Source organism: Salvelinus fontinalis, chromosome 5 (assembly GCF_029448725.1).
Source record: "Salvelinus fontinalis isolate EN_2023a chromosome 5, ASM2944872v1, whole genome shotgun sequence".
NCBI classification, from domain to species: Eukaryota; Metazoa; Chordata; class Actinopteri; order Salmoniformes; family Salmonidae; genus Salvelinus; species Salvelinus fontinalis.
The window spans coordinates 64,427,577-64,449,539 of NC_074669.1; the positions used below are offsets into that span (position 1 = coordinate 64,427,577).

Genomic DNA, 21,963 nt, shown 5'->3' on the forward strand with positions numbered 1-21,963 from the left:
AGAGAAAGAGAGAGAGAGAGACAGAGAGAGTGAGAGAGAGAGAGACAGAGAGATAGAGAGTGAGAGAGAGAGAGAGAGTGATAGAGAGAGAGAGACACACACACAAATAGAGAGAGAGAGACACAGAGAGAGAGAGTGAGAGAGACAGAGAGAGTGATAGAGAGAGAGACACACACACACAAAGAGAGAGAGAGACACACACACACAAAGAGAGAGAGAGAGACACACAGAGAGACAGAGAGAGAGACAGAAAGCGAGAGAAAGGTCAGTCGGGATGAGCGGAGGTTGACTCCTGGTGACGTCACGCAGAGACGGAGAGAGCAGGGGGAAAGGAGGAGGCAGACAGAATGGCTGCCCAGTGCCGCAGCTCCAAATGCACCGTAGAAAGGAAAGGATTCAGGCGGGAACTCGATACCTGGCGGCACAAACTGATCAACTGCGTGGGTAAGAAGATCCTAGGCATATTTTTTAATGGCTTTTGACTTGGAAGCGATTACATCCCCAAAGTATAAAAGGGAAGATCCGCAACAAGAGTTAAACCCGGTTTAGCTGTAACGTTAGCCGCTAATGCTAGATACCTTTGCAATCTGCCTTAACTGCAGGTAACTAACGTTAGCATGTCCATGTCGGTTGGCTCCATTTTCTTTGTCCTGTCTTGGCTGTTTCAATGTATGTCCCGTAACCCCCCCGGCAGAAGTCGTATCCATGATTTTCTAGCAGCTAGCATGCTAACTAGTTGGATCAGGTTAGCTAGCTAACTTGTTTGTTATGGTTACCATTACTAGCTACCGTTCGAGTCAAGGGGCTTTATTGTCACGGAGGAAACATGTTTACATTGGCGAAACAAGTGAAATTAACAAACCCAAGTGAGAAAACACAACATTAACAAAAAAACATAGAAATGAACGGTAAACATTTCACTCAAACGGGTTTAAAAATAGATAGACATTTTCATACTAATTTGTATAGCTAACGTGTAGTTAGGATTGCGTTATATTGTCGATAAGTATCCCAGCTAACGTTTAGTTGTTAGTAAAACATGTTAGAATAACAGTTTCGTGCTATACAGTTGTTTTTATAGGTTATGTTAGCTAGCCAGCTGTTAAATATGTAGCTAGACATTGACAACCGTGATTTGTACCGGCTAATGTTTAGGTTATTTTGGGGAAGGGGGTTGTGAGTGTAACGTTAGCTAGCTAGCTAATGTTACCAATAGGGTTGCCAGGTCAAGTTCAAATATTTAGCCAAATGACCAGCTAAAAGGCCTGAACTAGCCCACCTCCTTTCTTTATGCAAGAGAGGAGTTGCCACATTTGTACAATAAACACTTTTTCCATAATGTTATAGCGCAAAATTAAGGAATATCGACGTAACTTGTAATGATGTTAGAAGCAAAATTCGTTTTTCATGAAAATAATTATTGCAAATTTAATAAACAAATGTTGACTATGTCGCAAGAGAAAATATAATTCACCCTTAATTTAAACTCACCAGATTTTTTAATCCATCCATGTATGTCGATTTAATTTGTTTGACTGCTTAATAAATAAGGCATGAGGGGGTATGGTATATGGCCAATATATCACGGTTAAGAGTTGTTCTTTAAACGCTCTGCATGGTCAAAGCAATGTCTGCAGTGGCCGAACAGCGTTTACTGTGATACGGCCTCAGCAGAAGTCAGGGGCATTCAGACTTCTTACGAGCAGAGCTGTTGTGAAGGAAGTGAGTTTGTGTTTATACAGGAACTCCCGCCCCCCACCTACCATCAACCTGTCATGTCAATGTGGAGCTATTACGAAGCCCTCCGCATTGTAACAACATTTGGGAGGGTTGTGGTATGGAACTCAATTTGGCCTCTCCGCAATTGCCTCACTCCCTCCGTATGGCGCCTCCGACCACATTTTCGAATCGAGAATAAATTGGCATTAAGCGTGATGCTTAAAGTCAAGTGCAGCTGGCCCAGAACAGAGAGGCACGTCTTGCTCTTTATTGTAATCACAGGGCTGATATTAATACTATGCGTGCCAGTCTCTCTTGGCTAAGAGTTCAGGAGAGACTGACTGCATCACTTTTTGTTTTTATAAGAAACAATGTGTTGAAAATCCAAAATTGTTTGCCTAGACAACATACACACAGCTCTGACACACACACACCCCTACCAGACATGCCACCAGGGGTCTCTTCATAGTCCCCAAATCACTCAGCTCTGACACACACACACTTACCCCACCAGACATGCCACCAGGGGTCTTTTCACAGTCCACAAATCCAGAACAAATTCAACAAAGCGTACAGTATTATATAGAGCCCTTATTGCATGGAACTTCCTTCCATCTCATATTTCTCAAATGAACAGCAAACCTGGTTTCAAAAAACAGATAAAGCAACACCTGGTGGCACAACGCCTCTCCCCTATTGGACCTGGATAGTTTGTGTGTATGCATTGATATGTAACGTGTGCCTTTATAAAAGTATGTAGTTCTGTCCTTGAGCTGTTCTTGTCTGTTTTGTGTTCTGTATTCTGTGTTCTGTATTCTGTGTTCTGTATTCTGTGTTCTGTATTTTGTTTCGTGTTCTGTGTGGAACCCCAGGAAGAGTAGCTGCTGCTTTTGCAACAGCTAATGGGGATCCTAATAAAATACCAAAATACCAAGTGTCTGGATACAGCCGTTAGCCGTGGTATATGGGGCCATCTACCACAAACCACCATGTTACGACTACAAACGGTTACAAATGGCCCATTTGCGAGTTCGACTTGTCATTTCAATAGGCATAGACAACACATGATACACACACACACACACACGCACACGCACACACACACACTCTTGTTTGAGATAGTCTACAGTAGTCAAGATGTAAACTGAATGATGTAGCAGCCTCCATAGTTCAAATAAACAAATGTATTAAACATGAATAGCGAGGCCATTATTATTATTGTTTTTTTTTGTTGAGATGCTTGTCCCCCCCCCCCCCCCCCCAGTAGTAGAATGCTGGAATAGACTATTGAGGATGAAGGTCATTTCAATCACTTCATTAAATAGGAAATAATATGCATATGAACTGAGGGTGCTTGTCAACAACAGCCAGTTTTTGACAAGGCTTTCGACTCTGTCAATCACCGTATTCTTATCGGCAGACTCGACAGCCTCGGTTTCTCTAATGACTGCCTCGCCTGGTTCACCAACTACTTCTCAGATAGAGTTCAGTGTGTCAAATCGGAGGGCCTGTTGTCCGGACCTCTGGCAGTCTCTATGGGGGTAACACAGGGTTCAATTCTCGGGCCGACTCTTTTCTCTGTATCTATCAATGATGTTGCTCTTGCTGCTGGTGATTCTCTGATCCACCTCTACGCAGACGACACCATTCTGTATACTTCTGGCCCTTCTTTAACAAACCTCCAAACGAGCTTCAACGCCATACAATACTCCTTCCGCGGCCTCCAACTGCTCTTAAATGCTAGTAAAACCAAATGCTCTTCAACCGATTGCTGCCTGCACGACTATTATTTAATTTAACCTTTTATTTAACGAGGCAAGTCAGTTAAGAACAAATTCTTATTTACAATGACGGCATACCGGGGAACAGTGGGTTAACTGCCTTGTTCGGGGGCGGAACGACAGATTTATACCCTGTCAGCTCGGGGGATTCGATCTAGCAACCTTTTGGTTACTAGTCCAACGCTCTAACCACTAGGCTTCCTGCCTCCTCTAACCACTAGGCTTCCTGCCTCCTCTAACCACTAGGCTACCTGCCTCCTCTAACCACTAGACCACCTGCCTCCTCTAACCACTAGGCTACCTGCCTCCTCTAACCACTAGACCACCTGCCTCCTCTAACCGCTAGGCTACCTGCCTCCTCTAACCGCTAGGCTACCTGCCTCCTCTAACCACTAGGCTACCTGCCTCCTCTAACCACTAGGCTACCTGCCTCCTCTAACCACTAGGCTACCTGCCTCCTCTAACCACTAGGCTACCTGCCTCCTCTAACCACTAGGCTACCTGCCTCCTCTAACCACTAGGCTACCTGCCTCCTCTAACCACTAGGCTACCTGCCTCCTCTAACCACTAGGCTACCTGCCTCCTCTAACCACTAGGCTACCTGTCTCCTCTAACCACCAGGCTACCCGCCTCCTCTAACCACTAGGCTACCCGCCTCCTCTAACCACCAGGCTACCCGCCTCCTCTAACCACCAGGCTACCCGCCTCCTCTAACCACTAGGCTACCCGCCTCCTCTAACCACTAGGCTACCCGCCTCCTCTAACCACTAGGCTACCCGCCTCCTCTAACCACTAGGCTACCCGCCTCCTCTAACCACGAGGCTACCTGCCTCCTGTAACCACAAGGGTACCTGCCTCTCCTCTAACCACGAGGCTACCTGCCTCCTCTAACCACGAGGCTACCTGCCTCTAACCACGAGGCTACCTGCCTCCTCTAACCACGAGGCTACCTGCCTCCTCTAACCACGAGGCTACCTGCCTCCTCTAACCACGAGGCTACCTGTCTCCTCTAACCACTAGGCTACCTGCCTCCTCTAACCACTAGGCTACCTGCCTCCTCTAACCACTAGGCTACCTGCCTCCTCTAACCACTAGGCTACCTGTCTCCTCTAACCACGAGGCTACCTGCCTCCTCTAACCACTAGGCTACCTGCCTCCTCTAACCACTAGGCTACCTGCCTCCTCTAACCACGAGGCTACCTGCCTCCTCTAACCACGAGGCTACCTGCCTCCTCTAACCACGAGGCTACCTGCCTCCTCTAACCACTAGGCTACCTGCCTCCTCTAACCACGAGGCTACCTGCCTCCTCTAACCACGAGGCTACCTGCCTCCTCTAACCACGAGGCTACCTGCCTCCTCTAACCACGAGGCTACCTGCCTCCTCAAACCACGAGGCTACCTGCCTCCTCTAACCACGAGGCTACCTGCCTCCTCTAACCACTAGGCTACCTGCCTCCTCTAACCACGAGGCTACCTGCCTCCTCTAACCACGAGGCTACCTGCCTCCTCTAACCACTAGGCTACCTGCCTCCTCTAACCACGAGGCTACCTGCCTCCTCTAACCACGAGGCTACCTGCCTCCTCTAACCACGAGGCTACCTGCCTCCTCTAACCACTAGGCTACCTGCCTCCTCTAACCACGAGGCTACCTGCCTCCTCTAACCACGAGGCTACCTGCCTCCTCTAACCACGAGGCTACCTGCCTCCTCTAACCACGAGGCTACCTGCCTCCTCTAACCACGAGGCTACCTGCCTCCTCTAACCACTATGCTACCTGTCTCCTCTAACCACGAGGCTACCTACCTGTCTCCTCTAACCGCTAGGCTACCTGCCTCCTCTAACCGCTAGGCTACCTGTCTCCTCTAACCGCTAGGCTACCTGCCTCCTCTAACCACTAGGCTACCTGCCTCCCTCCTCTAACCACTAGGCTACCTGCCTCCCTCCTCTAACCACTAGGCTACCTCCCTCCTCTAACCACTAGGCTACCTGCCTCCTCTAACCACTAGGCTACCTGCCTCCTCTAACCACCAGGCTACCTGCCTCCTCTAACCACTAGGCTACCTGCCTCCTCTAACCACTAGGCTACCTGCCTCCTCTAACCACTAGGCTACCTGCCTCCTCTAACCACTAGGCTACCTGCCTCCTCTAACCACTAGGCTACCTGCCTCCTCTAACCACTAGGCTACCTGCCTCCTCTAACCACTAGGCTACCTGCCTCCTCTAACCACTAGGCTACCTGCCTCCTCTAACCACTAGGCTACCTGCCTCCTCTAACCACTAGGCTACCTGCCTCCTCTAACCACTAGCCTACCTGCCTCCTCTAACCACTAGCCTACCTGCCTCCTCTAACCACGAGGCTACCTGCCTCCTCTAACCACGAGGCTACCTGCCTCCTCTAACCACGAGGCTACCTGCCTCCTCTAACCACGAGGCTACCTGCCTCCTCTAACCACGAGGCTACCTGCCTCCTCTAACCACGAGGCTACCTGCCTCCTCTAACCACTATGCTACCTGTCTCCTCTAACCACGAGGCTACCTACCTGTCTCCTCTAACCGCTAGGCTACCTGCCTCCTCTAACCGCTAGGCTACCTGTCTCCTCTAACCGCTAGGCTACCTGCCTCCTCTAACCACTAGGCTACCTGCCTCCCTCCTCTAACCACTAGGCTACCTGCCTCCCTCCTCTAACCACTAGGCTACCTCCCTCCTCTAACCACTAGGCTACCTGCCTCCTCTAACCACTAGGCTACCTGCCTCCTCTAACCACCAGGCTACCTGCCTCCTCTAACCACTAGGCTACCTGCCTCCTCTAACCACTAGGCTACCTGCCTCCTCTAACCACTAGGCTACCTGCCTCCTCTAACCACTAGGCTACCTGCCTCCTCTAACCACTAGGCTACCTGCCTCCTCTAACCACTAGGCTACCTGCCTCCTCTAACCACTAGGCTACCTGCCTCCTCTAACCACTAGGCTACCTGCCTCCTCTAACCACTAGGCTACCTGCCTCCTCTAACCACTAGCCTACCTGCCTCCTCTAACCACTAGCCTACCTGCCTCCTCTAACCACTAGGCTACCCGCCTCCTCTAACCACTAGGCTACCCGCCTCCTCTAACCACTAGGCTACCCGCCTCCTCTAACCACTAGGCTACCCGCCTCCTCTAACCACTAGGCTACCCGCCTCCTCTAACCACCAGGCTACCCGCCTCCTCTAACCACCAGGCTACCCGCCTCCTCTAACCACCAGGCTACCCGCCTCCTCTAACCACCAGGCTACCCGCCTACTCTAACCACCAGGCTACCCGCCTACTCTAACCACCAGGCTACCCGCCTCCTCTAACCACTAGGCTACCCGCCTCCTCTAACCACTAGGCTACCCGCCTCCTCTAACCACTAGGCTACCCGCCTCCTCTAACCACTAGGCTACCTGCCTCCCTCCTCTAACCACTAGGCTACCTGCCTCCCTCCTCTAACCACTAGGCTACCTGCCTCCTCTAACCACTAGGCTACCTGCCTCCTCTAACCACCAGGCTACCTGCCTCCTCTAACCACTAGGCTACCTGCCTCCTCTAACCACTAGGCTACCTGCCTCCTCTAACCACTAGGCTACCTGCCTCCTCTAACCACGAGGCTACCTGCCTCCTCTAACCACGAGGCTACCTGCCTCCTCTAACCACGAGGCTACCTGCCTCCTCTAACCACGAGGCTACCTGCCTCCTCTAACCACGAGGCTACCTGCCTCCTCTAACCACGAGGCTACCTGTCTCCTCTAACCACGAGGCTACCTGCCTCCTCTAACCACGAGGCTACCTGCCTCCTCTAACCACTAGGCTACCTGCCTCCTCTAACCACGAGGCTACCTGTTTCCTCTAACCACGAGGCTACCTGCCTCCTCTAACCACTAGGCTACCTGCCTCCTCTAACCACGAGGCTACCTGCCTCCTCTAACCACGAGGCTACCTGCCTCCTCTAACCACGAGGCTACCTGCCTCCTCTAACCACTAGGCTACCTGCCTCCTCTAACCACGAGGCTACCTGCCTCCTCTAACCACGAGGCTACCTGCCTCCTCTAACCACGAGGCTACCTGCCTCCTCTAACCACTAGGCTACCTGCCTCCTCTAACCACTAGGCTACCTGCCTCCTCTAACCACTAGGCTACCTGCCTCCTCTAACCACGAGGCTACCTGCCTCCTCTAACCACGAGGCTACCTGCCTCCTCTAACCACGAGGCTACCTGCCTCCTCTAACCACGAGGCTACCTGCCTCCTCTAACCACGAGGCTACCTGCCTCCTCTAACCACGAGGCTACCTGTCTCCTCTAACCACGAGGCTACCTGTCTCCTCTAACCACTAGGCTACCTGCCTCCTCTAACCACGAGGCTACCTGTCTCCTCTAACCACTAGGCTACCTGTCTCCTCTAACCACTAGGCTACCTGTCTCCTCTAACCACTAGGCTACCTGCCTCCTCTAACCACTAGGCTACCTGCCTCCTCTAACCATGAGGCTACCTGCCTCCTCTAACCACTAGGCTACCTGCCTCCTCTAACCACTAGGCTACCTGTCTCCTCTAACCACGAGGCTACCTACCTGTCTCCTCTAACCACTAGGCTACCTGTCTCCTCTAACCACTAGGCTACATGCCTCCTCTAACCACGAGGCTACCTGTCTCCTCTAACCACTAGACTACCTGCCTCCTCTAACCACTAGGCTACCTGCCTCCTCTAACCACTAGGCTACCTGCCTCCTCTAACCACTAGGCTACCTGCCTCCTCTAACCACTAGGCTACCTGCCTCCTCTAACCACTAGGCTACCTGCCTCCTCTAACCACTAGGCTACCTGTCTCCTCTAACCACTAGACTACCTGCCTCCTCTAACCACTAGGCTACCTGCCTCCTCTAACCACTAGGCTACCTGCCTCCTCTAACCACTAGGCTACCTGCCTCCTCTAACCACTAGGCTACCTGCCTCCTCTAACCACTAGGCTACCTGTCTCCTCTAACCACTAGGCTACCTGCCTCCTCTAACCACTAGGCTACCTGCCTCCTCTAACCACTAGGCTACCTGCCTCCTCTAACCACTAGTGTTGTCTACCTCTGCAGGTGTGTTACCTAACCACCAGTGTATTCCTCTACCTCTCAGGGTTCCTCTAACCACTAGGCTACCTGTCTCTTTGTGTTGTCTACCTCTCAGGGTTCCTCTAACCACTAGACTACCTGTCCCTTTGTGTTGTCTACCTCTCAGGGTTCGAGAGCATTCTGGAGGGAATCTATGGCCCGTTGCTGCTCAGAGACCTCAATATTTTTGATGGTGAGTGTCAGTGTGTGTGTGTGTGTGTGTGTGTGTGGGTGTGTGTGTGTGTGTGTGTGTGTGTGGGTGTATGAATTTGCGTACAAGTATTTTTGTGTTATACATGAGTCTTGTCTTTGACGTGATCGTGTGTGTGTTTGCCCCCAGTTGGTACGACTGAGACTTTATTGTGTGTGTGTGTGTGTGTGTGTGTGTGTGTGTGTGTGTGTGTGTGTGTGTGTGCGCGTGCGTGCGCGTGCGCGTGCGTGTGTGTGTGTGTGTTTCCCCAGACTGTGAACCAGAGGAGCTAGAGGACTGGGCAGTGAAGGCCAGTTGTTCCTTCTGCAGCCTGCTGATCAATGTAAGTTCAACTTCATGATACAAACGCACTGCTATTTTCTGTCTTGATTTACTTCCAGCTCTCACGGGAACACTTTCAGTTTAGTTCCAGCTCTCACGGAGACGCTTTCAGTTTAGTTCCAGCTCTCACGGGAACACTTTCAGTTTAGTTCCAGCTCTCACGGGAACACTTTCAGTTTAGTTCCAGCTCTCACGGGAACACTTTCAGTTTAGTTCCAGCTCTCGCGGAAACGCTTTCAGTTAGTTCCAGCTCTCACGGGAACACTTTCAGTTTAGTTCCAGCTCTCGCGGAAACGCTTTCAGTTAGTTCCAGCTCTCACGGGAACACTTTCAGTTTAGTTCCAGCTCTCGCGGAAACGCTTTCAGTTAGTTCCAGCTCTCACGGAAACGCTTTCAGTTTAGTTCCAGCTCTCACAGAAACGCTTTCAGTTTAGTTCCAGCTCTCACGGAAACGCTTTCAGTTTAGTTCCAGCTCTCACGGAAACGCTTTCAGTTTAGTTCCAGCTCTCACGGAAACGCTTTCAGTTTAGTTCCAGCTCTCACGGAAACGCTTTCAGTTTAGTTCCAGCTCTCACGGAAACCCTTCAGTTAGTTCCAGCTCTCACGGGAACGCTTTCAGTTAGTTCCAGCTCTCACGGAAACGCTTTCAGTTTAGTTCCAGCTCTCACGGAAACGCTTTCAGTTTAGTTCCAGCTCTCACGGGAACGCTTCAGTTAGTTCCAGCTCTCACGGAAACGCTTTCAGTTAGTTCCAGCTCTCACGGAAACGCTTTCAGTTTAGTTCCAGCTCTCACGGAAACCCTTCAGTTAGTTCCAGCTCTCACGGGAACGCTTTCAGTTAGTTCCAGCTCTCACGGAAACGCTTTCAGTTTAGTTCCAGCTCTCACGGAAATGCTTTCAGTTTAGTTCCAGCTCTCACGGAAACCCTTCAGTTAGTTCCAGCTCTCACGGGAACGCTTTCAGTTAGTTCCAGCTCTCACGGAAACGCTTTCAGTTTAGTTCCAGCTCTCACGGAAACGCTTTCAGTTTAGTTCCAGCTCTCACGGGAACGCTTCAGTTAGTTCCAGCTCTCACGGAAACGCTTTCAGTTAGTTCCAGCTCTCACGGAAACGCTTTCAGTTTAGTTCCAGCTCTCACGGAAACCCTTCAGTTAGTTCCAGCTCTCACGGGAACGCTTTCAGTTAGTTCCAGCTCTCACGGAAACGCTTTCAGTTTAGTTCCAGCTCTCACGGAAACGCTTTCAGTTTAGTTCCAGCTCTCACGGAAACGCTTTCAGTTTAGTTCCAGCTCTCACGGAAACGCTTTCAGTTTAGTTCCAGCTCTCACGGGAACGCTTTCAGTTAGTTCCAGCTCTCACGGAAACGCTTTCAGTTAGTTCCAGCTCTCACGGGAATGCTTCAGTTAGTTCCAGCTCTCACGGGAATGCTTCAGTTAGTTCCAGCTCTCACGGGATTGCTTCAGTTAGTTCCAGCTCTCACGGGAACGTTTTCAGTTTAGTTCATTTATATCCGCTTTACTGGGTTTCTCTGTCAGTCACTGAATGTTTGCAGCTGTCGTCGTCCAGGTGACTTTGGTTGTGGTCCGTTGCTCAGACGTTGCGTTATGATGTGGTTAGCTGATACATAAAATATGGATCCAGACGTTGTAAGATCTGGCAGGCGTCAGCGCCGTCTGGGCAGAGGAACGCGCCCTACGCCGCCTGGGTAGAGGAACGCGCCCTACGCCGTCTGGGTAGAGGAACGCGCCCTACGCCGTCTGGGTAGAGGAACGCGCCCTACGCCGTTTGGGCAGAGGAACGCGCCCTACGCCGTCTGGGTAGAGGAACGCGCCCTACGCCGCCTGGGCAGAGGAACGCGCCCTACGCCGTCTGGGCAGAGGAACGCGCCCTACGCCGCCTGGGTAGAGGAACGCGCCCTACGCCGCCTGGGTAGAGGAACGCGCCCTACGCCGTCTGGGTAGAGGAACGCGCCCTACGCCGCCTGGGTAGAGGAACGCGCCCTACGCCGCCTGGGTAGAGGAACGCGCCCTACGCCGTCTGGGTAGAGGAACGCGCCCTACGCCGCCTGGGTAGAGGAACGCGCCCTACGCCGCCTGGGTAGAGGAACGCGCCCTACGCCGCCTGGGTAGAGGAACGCGCCCTACGCCGCCTGGGTAGAGGAACGCGCCCTACGCCGCCTGGGTAGAGGAACGCGCCCTACGCCGCCTGGGTAGAGGAACGCGCCCTACGCCGCCTGGGTAGAGGAACGCGCCCTACGCCGCCTGGGTAGAGGAACGCGCCCTACGCCGCCTGGGTAGAGGAACGCGCCCTACGCCGCCTGGGTAGAGGAACGCGCCCTACGCCGCCTGGGTAGAGGAACGCGCCCTACGCCGTTTGGGCAGAGGAACGCGCCCTACGCCGTTTGGGCAGAGGAACGCGCCCTACGCCGTCTGGGCAGAGGAACGCGCCCTACGCCGCCTGGGCAGAGGAACGCGCCCTACGCCGTCTGGGCAGAGGAACGCGCCCTACGCCGCCTGGGTAGAGGAACGCGCCCTACGCCGCCTGGGCAGAGGAACGCGCCCTACGCCGCCTGGGCAGAGGAACGCGCCCTACGCCGCCTGGGTAGAGGAACGCGCCCTACGCCGCCTGGGTAGAGGCACGCCCTACGCCGCCTGGGTAGAGGAACGCGCCCTACGCCGCCTGGGTAGAGGAACGCGCCCTACGCCGCCTGGGTAGAGGAACGCGCCCTACGCCGTTTGGGTAGAGGAACGCGCCCTACGCCGTTTGGGCAGAGGAACGCGCCCTACGCCGTTTGGGCAGAGGAACGCGCCCTACGCCGTTTGGGCAGAGGAACGCGCCCTACGCCGCCTGGGTAGAGGAACGCGCCCTACGCCGCCTGGGTAGAGGAACGCGCCCTACGCCGCCTGGGTAGAGGAACGCGCCCTACGCCGCCTGGGTAGAGGAACGCGCCCTACGCCGCCTGGGTAGAGGAACGCGCCCTACGCCGCCTGGGTAGAGGAACGCGCCCTACGCCGCCTGGGTAGAGGAACGCGCCCTACGCCGCCTGGGTAGAGGAACGCGCCCTACGCCGTCTGGGTAGAGGAACGCGCCCTACGCCGCCTGGGTAGAGGAACGCGCCCTACGCCGCCTGGGTAGAGGAACGCGCCCTACGCCGCCTGGGTAGAGGAACGCGCCCTACGCCGTTTGGGCAGAGGAACGCGCCCTACGCCGCCTGGGCAGAGGAACGCGCCCTACGCCGCCTGGGCAGAGGAACGCGCCCTACGCCGCCTGGGCAGAGGAACGCGCCCTACGCCGCCTGGGTAGAGGAACGCGCCCTACGCCGCCTGGGTAGAGGAACGCGCCCTACGCCGCCTGGGCAGAGGAACGCGCCCTACGCCGTCTGGGCAGAGGAACGCGCCCTACGCCGTTTGGGCAGAGGAACGCGCCCTACGCCGTCTGGGCAGAGGAACGCGCCCTACGCCGTTTGGGCAGAGGAACGCGCCCTACGCCGCCTGGGCAGAGGAACGCGCCCTACGCCGCCTGGGCAGAGGAACGCGCCCTACGCCGCCTGGGTAGAGGAACGCGCCCTACGCCGCCTGGGCAGAGGAACGCGCCCTACGCCGTCTGGGCAGAGGAACGCGCCCTACGCCGTCTGGGCAGAGGAACGCGCCCTACGCCGTCTGGGCAGAGGAACGCGCCCTACGCCGTTTGGGTAGAGGAACGCGCCCTACGCCGCCTGGGTAGAGGAACGCGCCCTACGCCGTCTGGGCAGAGGAACGCGCCCTACGCCGTCTGGGCAGAGGAACGCGCCCTACGCCGTCTGGGCAGAGGAACGCGCCCTACGCCGCCTGGGCAGAGGAACGCGCCCTACGCCGCCTGGGCAGAGGAACGCGCCCTACGCCGCCTGGGCAGAGGAACGCGCCCTACGCCGCCTGGGCAGAGGAACGCGCCCTACGCCGCCTGGGTAGAGGAACGCGCCCTACGCCGCCTGGGCAGAGGAACGCGCCCTACGCCGTCTGGGCAGAGGAACGCGCCCTACGCCGCCTGGGTAGAGGAACGCGCCCTACGCCGTCTGGGCAGAGGAACGCGCCCTACGCCGTTTGGGCAGAGGAACGCGCCCTACGCCGTCTGGGCAGAGGAACGCGCCCTACGCCGTTTGGGCAGAGGAACGCGCCCTACGCCGCCTGGGTAGAGGAACGCGCCCTACGCCGTCTGGGTAGAGGAACGCGCCCTACGCCGTCTGGGTAGAGGAACGCGCCCTACGCCGCCTGGGTAGAGGAACGCGCCCTACGCCGCCTGGGTAGAGGAACGCGCCCTACGCCGCCTGGGTAGAGGAACGCGCCCTACGCCGCCTGGGTAGAGCAACGCGCCCTACGCCGCCTGGGTAGAGGAACGCGCCCTACGCCGTCTGGGTAGAGGAACGCGCCCTACGCCGCCTGGGTAGAGGAACGCGCCCTACGCCGCCTGGGTAGAGGAACGCGCCCTACGCCGCCTGGGTAGAGGCACGCCCTACGCCGCCTGGGTAGAGGAACGCGCCCTACGCCGCCTGGGTAGAGGAACGCGCCCTACGCCGCCTGGGTAGAGGAACGCGCCCTACGCCGTTTGGGTAGAGGAACGCGCCCTACGCCGTTTGGGCAGAGGAACGCGCCCTACGCCGTTTGGGCAGAGGAACGCGCCCTACGCCGTTTGGGCAGAGGAACGCGCCCTACGCCGCCTGGGTAGAGGAACGCGCCCTACGCCGCCTGGGTAGAGGAACGCGCCCTACGCCGCCTGGGTAGAGGAACGCGCCCTACGCCGCCTGGGTAGAGGAACGCGCCCTACGCCGCCTGGGTAGAGGAACGCGCCCTACGCCGCCTGGGTAGAGGAACGCGCCCTACGCCGCCTGGGTAGAGGAACGCGCCCTACGCCGCCTGGGTAGAGGAACGCGCCCTACGCCGTCTGGGTAGAGGAACGCGCCCTACGCCGCCTGGGTAGAGGAACGCGCCCTACGCCGCCTGGGTAGAGGAACGCGCCCTACGCCGTTTGGGCAGAGGAACGCGCCCTACGCCGCCTGGGCAGAGGAACGCGCCCTACGCCGCCTGGGCAGAGGAACGCGCCCTACGCCGCCTGGGCAGAGGAACGCGCCCTACGCCGCCTGGGTAGAGGAACGCGCCCTACGCCGCCTGGGTAGAGGAACGCGCCCTACGCCGCCTGGGTAGAGGAACGCGCCCTACGCCGTCTGGGCAGAGGAACGCGCCCTACGCCGTTTGGGCAGAGGAACGCGCCCTACGCCGTCTGGGCAGAGGAACGCGCCCTACGCCGTTTGGGCAGAGGAACGCGCCCTACGCCGCCTGGGCAGAGGAACGCGCCCTACGCCGCCTGGGCAGAGGAACGCGCCCTACGCCGCCTGGGTAGAGGAACGCGCCCTACGCCGCCTGGGCAGAGGAACGCGCCCTACGCCGTCTGGGCAGAGGAACGCGCCCTACGCCGTCTGGGCAGAGGAACGCGCCCTACGCCGTCTGGGCAGAGGAACGCGCCCTACGCCGTCTGGGTAGAGGAACGCGCCCTACGCCGCCTGGGTAGAGGAACGCGCCCTACGCCGTCTGGGCAGAGGAACGCGCCCTACGCCGTCTGGGCAGAGGAACGCGCCCTACGCCGTCTGGGCAGAGGAACGCGCCCTACGCCGCCTGGGCAGAGGAACGCGCCCTACGCCGCCTGGGCAGAGGAACGCGCCCTACGCCGCCTGGGCAGAGGAACGCGCCCTACGCCGCCTGGGCAGAGGAACGCGCCCTACGCCGCCTGGGTAGAGGAACGCGCCCTACGCCGCCTGGGCAGAGGAACGCGCCCTACGCCGTCTGGGCAGAGGAACGCGCCCTACGCCGCCTGGGTAGAGGAACGCGCCCTACGCCGTCTGGGCAGAGGAACGCGCCCTACGCCGTCTGGGCAGAGGAACGCGCCCTACGCCGTCTGGGCAGAGGAACGCGCCCTACGCCGTTTGGGCAGAGGAACGCGCCCTACGCCGCCTGGGTAGAGGAACGCGCCCTACGCCGTCTGGGTAGAGGAACGCGCCCTACGCCGTCTGGGTAGAGGAACGCGCCCTACGCCGCCTGGGTAGAGGAACGCGCCCTACGCCGCCTGGGTAGAGGAACGCGCCCTACGCCGCCTGGGTAGAGGAACGCGCCCTACGCCGCCTGGGTAGAGCAACGCGCCCTACGCCGCCTGGGTAGAGGAACGCGCCCTACGCCGTCTGGGTAGAGGAACGCGCCCTACGCCGCCTGGGTAGAGGAACGCGCCCTACGCCGTCTGGGCAGAGGAACGCGCCCTACGCCGCCTGGGTAGAGGAACGCGCCCTACGCCGTCTGGGTAGAGGAACGCGCCCTACGCCGCCTGGGTAGAGGAACGCGCCCTACGCCGTTTGGGCAGAGGAACGCGCCCTACGCCGTCTGGGCAGAGGAACGCGCCCTACGCCGTCTGGGTAGAGGAACGCGCCCTACGCCGTTTGGGCAGAGGAACGCGCCCTACGCCGTCTGGGTAGAGGAACGCGCCCTACGCCGTTTGGGCAGAGGAACGCGCCCTACGCCGTCTGGGTAGAGGAACGCGCCCTACGCCGTCTGGGCAGAGGAACGCGCCCTACGCCGCCTGGGTAGAGGAACGCGCCCTACGCCGTTTGGGCAGAGGAACGCGCCCTACGCCGCCTGGGTAGAGGAACGCGCCCTACGCCGTCTGGGCAGAGGAACGCGCCCTACGCCGTCTGGGTAGAGGAACGCGCCCTACGCCGTCTGGGCAGAGGAACGCGCCCTACGCCGTCTGGGTAGAGGAACGCGCCCTACGCCGTTTGGGTAGAGGGACGCGCCCTACGCCGCCTGGGCAGAGGGACGCGCCCTACGCCGCCTGGGCAGAGGAACGCGCCCTACGCCGCCTGGGTAGAGGAACGCGCCCTACGCCGCCTGGGTAGAGGAACGCGCCCTACGCCGCCTGGGTAGAGGAACGCGCCCTACGCCGTCTGGGTAGAGGAACGCGCCCTACGCCGCCTGGGCAGAGGAACGCGCCCTACGCCGCCTGGGTAGAGGAACGCGCCCTACGCCGTTTGGGCAGAGGAACGCGCCCTACGCCGTCTGGGTAGAGGAACGCGCCCTACGCCGTCTGGGTAGAGGAACGCGCCCTACGCCGTCTGGGCAGAGGAACGCGCCCTACGCCGCCTGGGTAGAGGAACGCGCCCTACGCCGTTTGGGCAGAGGAACGCGCCCTACGCCGTCTGGGTAGAGGAACGCGCCCTACGCCGTCTGGGTAGAGGAACGCGCCCTACGCCGTTTGGGCAGAGGAACGCGCCCTACGCCGCCTGGGCAGAGGAACGCGCCCTACGCCGCCTGGGCAGAGGAACGCGCCCTACGCCGCCTGGGCAGAGGAACGCGCCCTACGCCGCCTGGGCAGAGGAACGCGCCCTACGCCGCCTGGGTAGAGGAACGCGCCCTACGCCGCCTGGGTAGAGGAACGCGCCCTACGCCGCCTGGGTAGAGGAACGCGCCCTACGCCGCCTGGGTAGAGGAACGCGCCCTACGCCGCCTGGGTAGAGGAACGCGCCCTACGCCGCCTGGGTAGAGGAACGCGCCCTACGCCGCCTGGGTAGAGGAACGCGCCCTACGCCGCCTGGGTAGAGGAACGCGCCCTACGCCGCCTGGGTAGAGGAACGCGCCCTACGCCGCCTGGGTAGAGGAACGCGCCCTACGCCGTTTGGGCAGAGGAACGCGCCCTACGCCGTCTGGGCAGAGGAACGCGCCCTACGCCGCCTGGGCAGAGGAACGCGCCCTACGCCGTCTGGGCAGAGGAACGCGCCCTACGCCGCCTGGGTAGAGGAACGCGCCCTACGCCGCCTGGGCAGAGGAACGCGCCCTACGCCGTTTGGGCAGAGGAACGCGCCCTACGCCGTCTGGGCAGAGGAACGCGCCCTACGCCGCCTGGGCAGAGGAACGCGCCCTACGCCGTCTGGGCAGAGGAACGCGCCCTACGCCGCCTGGGTAGAGGAACGCGCCCTACGCCGCCTGGGCAGAGGAACGCGCCCTACGCCGCCTGGGCAGAGGAACGCGCCCTACGCCGCCTGGGTAGAGGAACGCGCCCTACGCCGCCTGGGTAGAGGAACGCGCCCTACGCCGCCTGGGTAGAGGAACGCGCCCTACGCCGCCTGGGTAGAGGAACGCGCCCTACGCCGCCTGGGTAGAGGAACGCGCCCTACGCCGTTTGGGTAGAGGAACGCGCCCTACGCCGTTTGGGCAGAGGAACGCGCCCTACGCCGTTTGGGCAGAGGAACGCGCCCTACGCCGTTTGGGCAGAGGAACGCGCCCTACGCCGCCTGGGTAGAGGAACGCGCCCTACGCCGCCTGGGTAGAGGAACGCGCCCTACGCCGCCTGGGTAGAGGAACGCGCCCTACGCCGCCTGGGTAGAGGAACGCGCCCTACGCCGCCTGGGTAGAGGAACGCGCCCTACGCCGCCTGGGTAGAGGAACGCGCCCTACGCCGCCTGGGTAGAGGAACGCGCCCTACGCCGCCTGGGTAGAGGAACGCGCCCTACGCCGCCTGGGTAGAGGAACGCGCCCTACGCCGCCTGGGTAGAGGAACGCGCCCTACGCCGTCTGGGTAGAGGAACGCGCCCTACGCCGCCTGGGTAGAGGAACGCGCCCTACGCCGCCTGGGTAGAGGAACGCGCCCTACGCCGCCTGGGTAGAGGAACGCGCCCTACGCCGTTTGGGCAGAGGAACGCGCCCTACGCCGCCTGGGCAGAGGAACGCGCCCTACGCCGCCTGGGCAGAGGAACGCGCCCTACGCCGCCTGGGCAGAGGAACGCGCCCTACGCCGCCTGGGTAGAGGAACGCGCCCTACGCCGCCTGGGTAGAGGAACGCGCCCTACGCCGCCTGGGTAGAGGAACGCGCCCTACGCCGTCTGGGCAGAGGAACGCGCCCTACGCCGTTTGGGCAGAGGAACGCGCCCTACGCCGTCTGGGCAGAGGAACGCGCCCTACGCCGTTTGGGCAGAGGAACGCGCCCTACGCCGCCTGGGCAGAGGAACGCGCCCTACGCCGCCTGGGCAGAGGAACGCGCCCTACGCCGCCTGGGTAGAGGAACGCGCCCTACGCCGCCTGGGTAGAGGAACGCGCCCTACGCCGTCTGGGCAGAGGAACGCGCCCTACGCCGCCTGGGCAGAGGAACGCGCCCTACGCCGTCTGGGCAGAGGAACGCGCCCTACGCCGTTTGGGTAGAGGAACGCGCCCTACGCCGCCTGGGTAGAGGAACGCGCCCTACGCCGCCTGGGTAGAGGAACGCGCCCTACGCCGCCTGGGTAGAGGAACGCGCCCTACGCCGCCTGGGTAGAGGAACGCGCCCTACGCCGCCTGGGTAGAGGAACGCGCCCTACGCCGTCTGGGTAGAGGAACGCGCCCTACGCCGCCTGGGCAGAGGAACGCGCCCTACGCCGTCTGGGCAGAGGAACGCGCCCTACGCCGTCTGGGCAGAGGAACGCGCCCTACGCCGCCTGGGTAGAGGAACGCGCCCTACGCCGTCTGGGCAGAGGAACGCGCCCTACGCCGTCTGGGCAGAGGAACGCGCCCTACGCCGTCTGGGCAGAGGAACGCGCCCTACGCCGCCTGGGCAGAGGAACGCGCCCTACGCCGTTTGGGCAGAGGAACGCGCCCTACGCCGCCTGGGCAGAGGAACGCGCCCTACGCCGCCTGGGTAGAGGAACGCGCCCTACGCCGCCTGGGCAGAGGAACGCGCCCTACGCCGTCTGGGCAGAGGAACGCGCCCTACGCCGTTTGGGCAGAGGAACGCGCCCTACGCCGTCTGGGCAGAGGAACGCGCCCTACGCCGTTTGGGCAGAGGAACGCGCCCTACGCCGCCTGGGTAGAGGAACGCGCCCTACGCCGTCTGGGTAGAGGAACGCGCCCTACGCCGTCTGGGTAGAGGAACGCGCCCTACGCCGCCTGGGTAGAGGAACGCGCCCTACGCCGCCTGGGTAGAGGAACGCGCCCTACGCCGCCTGGGTAGAGGTACGCGCCCTACGCCGCCTGGGTAGAGGAACGCGCCCTACGCCGCCTGGGTAGAGGAACGCGCCCTACGCCGTCTGGGTAGAGGAACGCGCCCTACGCCGCCTGGGTAGAGGAACGCGCCCTACGCCGCCTGGGCAGAGGAACGCGCCCTACGCCGCCTGGGTAGAGGAACGCGCCCTACGCCGTCTGGGTAGAGGAACGCGCCCTACGCCGCCTGGGTAGAGGAACGCGCCCTACGCCGTTTGGGCAGAGGAACGCGCCCTACGCCGTCTGGGCAGAGGAACGCGCCCTACGCCGTCTGGGTAGAGGAACGCGCCCTACGCCGTTTGGGCAGAGGAACGCGCCCTACGCCGTCTGGGTAGAGGAACGCGCCCTACGCCGCCTGGGTAGAGGAACGCGCCCTACGCCGCCTGGGTAGAGGAACGCGCCCTACGCCGCCTGGGTAGAGGAACGCGCCCTACGCCGCCTGGGTAGAGGAACGCGCCCTACGCCGCCTGGGTAGAGGAACGCGCCCTACGCCGCCTGGGTAGAGGAACGCGCCCTACGCCGCCTGGGTAGAGGAACGCGCCCTACGCCGTTTGGGCAGAGGAACGCGCCCTACGCCGTTTGGGCAGAGGAACGCGCCCTACGCCGTCTGGGCAGAGGAACGCGCCCTACGCCGCCTGGGCAGAGGAACGCGCCCTACGCCGTCTGGGCAGAGGAACGCGCCCTACGCCGCCTGGGTAGAGGAACGCGCCCTACGCCGCCTGGGCAGAGGAACGCGCCCTACGCCGCCTGGGCAGAGGAACGCGCCCTACGCCGCCTGGGTAGAGGAACGCGCCCTACGCCGCCTGGGTAGAGGCACGCCCTACGCCGCCTGGGTAGAGGAACGCGCCCTACGCCGCCTGGGTAGAGGAACGCGCCCTACGCCGCCTGGGTAGAGGAACGCGCCCTACGCCGTTTGGGTAGAGGAACGCGCCCTACGCCGTTTGGGCAGAGGAACGCGCCCTACGCCGTTTGGGCAGAGGAACGCGCCCTACGCCGTTTGGGCAGAGGAACGCGCCCTACGCCGCCTGGGTAGAGGAACGCGCCCTACGCCGCCTGGGTAGAGGAACGCGCCCTACGCCGCCTGGGTAGAGGAACGCGCCCTACGCCGCCTGGGTAGAGGAACGCGCCCTACGCCGCCTGGGTAGAGGAACGCGCCCTACGCCGCCTGGGTAGAGGAACGCGCCCTACGCCGCCTGGGTAGAGGAACGCGCCCTACGCCGTCTGGGTAGAGGAACGCGCCCTACGCCGCCTGGGTAGAGGAACGCGCCCTACGCCGCCTGGGTAGAGGAACGCGCCCTACGCCGCCTGGGTAGAGGAACGCGCCCTACGCCGTTTGGGCAGAGGAACGCGCCCTACGCCGCCTGGGCAGAGGAACGCGCCCTACGCCGCCTGGGCAGAGGAACGCGCCCTACGCCGCCTGGGCAGAGGAACGCGCCCTACGCCGCCTGGGTAGAGGAACGCGCCCTACGCCGCCTGGGTAGAGGAACGCGCCCTACGCCGCCTGGGTAGAGGAACGCGCCCTACGCCGTCTGGGCAGAGGAACGCGCCCTACGCCGTTTGGGCAGAGGAACGCGCCCTACGCCGTCTGGGCAGAGGAACGCGCCCTACGCCGTTTGGGCAGAGGAACGCGCCCTACGCCGCCTGGGCAGAGGAACGCGCCCTACGCCGCCTGGGCAGAGGAACGCGCCCTACGCCGCCTGGGTAGAGGAACGCGCCCTACGCCGCCTGGGCAGAGGAACGCGCCCTACGCCGTCTGGGCAGAGGAACGCGCCCTACGCCGTCTGGGCAGAGGAACGCGCCCTACGCCGTCTGGGCAGAGGAACGCGCCCTACGCCGTTTGGGTAGAGGAACGCGCCCTACGCCGCCTGGGTAGAGGAACGCGCCCTACGCCGTCTGGGCAGAGGAACGCGCCCTACGCCGTCTGGGCAGAGGAACGCGCCCTACGCCGCCTGGGCAGAGGAACGCGCCCTACGCCGTCTGGGCAGAGGAACGCGCCCTACGCCGTCTGGGCAGAGGAACGCGCCCTACGCCGCCTGGGCAGAGGAACGCGCCCTACGCCGCCTGGGCAGAGGAACGCGCCCTACGCCGCCTGGGCAGAGGAACGCGCCCTACGCCGCCTGGGTAGAGGAACGCGCCCTACGCCGCCTGGGCAGAGGAACGCGCCCTACGCCGTCTGGGCAGAGGAACGCGCCCTACGCCGCCTGGGTAGAGGAACGCGCCCTACGCCGTCTGGGCAGAGGAACGCGCCCTACGCCGTTTGGGCAGAGGAACGCGCCCTACGCCGTCTGGGCAGAGGAACGCGCCCTACGCCGTTTGGGCAGAGGAACGCGCCCTACGCCGCCTGGGTAGAGGAACGCGCCCTACGCCGTCTGGGTAGAGGAACGCGCCCTACGCCGTCTGGGTAGAGGAACGCGCCCTACGCCGCCTGGGTAGAGGAACGCGCCCTACGCCGCCTGGGTAGAGGAACGCGCCCTACGCCGTCTGGGTAGAGGAACGCGCCCTACGCCGCCTGGGTAGAGGAACGCGCCCTACGCCGCCTGGGTAGAGGAACGCGCCCTACGCCGCCTGGGTAGAGCAACGCGCCCTACGCCGCCTGGGTAGAGGAACGCGCCCTACGCCGTCTGGGTAGAGGAACGCGCCCTACGCCGCCTGGGTAGAGGAACGCGCCCTACGCCGTCTGGGCAGAGGAACGCGCCCTACGCCGCCTGGGTAGAGGAACGCGCCCTACGCCGTCTGGGTAGAGGAACGCGCCCTACGCCGCCTGGGTAGAGGAACGCGCCCTACGCCGTTTGGGCAGA

At 61.1% G+C, this 21,963-nt stretch overlaps 1 protein-coding gene across 1 annotated transcript in view; it reads left to right on the forward strand.

Moving 5' to 3' along the window:
• Positions 1 to 246: 246 nt before the first annotated feature.
• LOC129856016 (serine/arginine repetitive matrix protein 2-like) overlaps positions 247 to 21,963 on the forward strand; it is a 58,717-nt gene continuing 37,000 nt past the window's right edge. Inside the window, exons 1-3 of the mRNA XM_055924144.1 lie at positions 247 to 444; positions 8,742 to 8,807; positions 9,077 to 9,147. Of these exons, the coding sequence (XP_055780119.1) occupies positions 348 to 444; positions 8,742 to 8,807; positions 9,077 to 9,147 (234 nt within the window). The 5' untranslated portion in view covers positions 247 to 347. The remainder of the gene's footprint in view (positions 445 to 8,741; positions 8,808 to 9,076; positions 9,148 to 21,963) is intronic.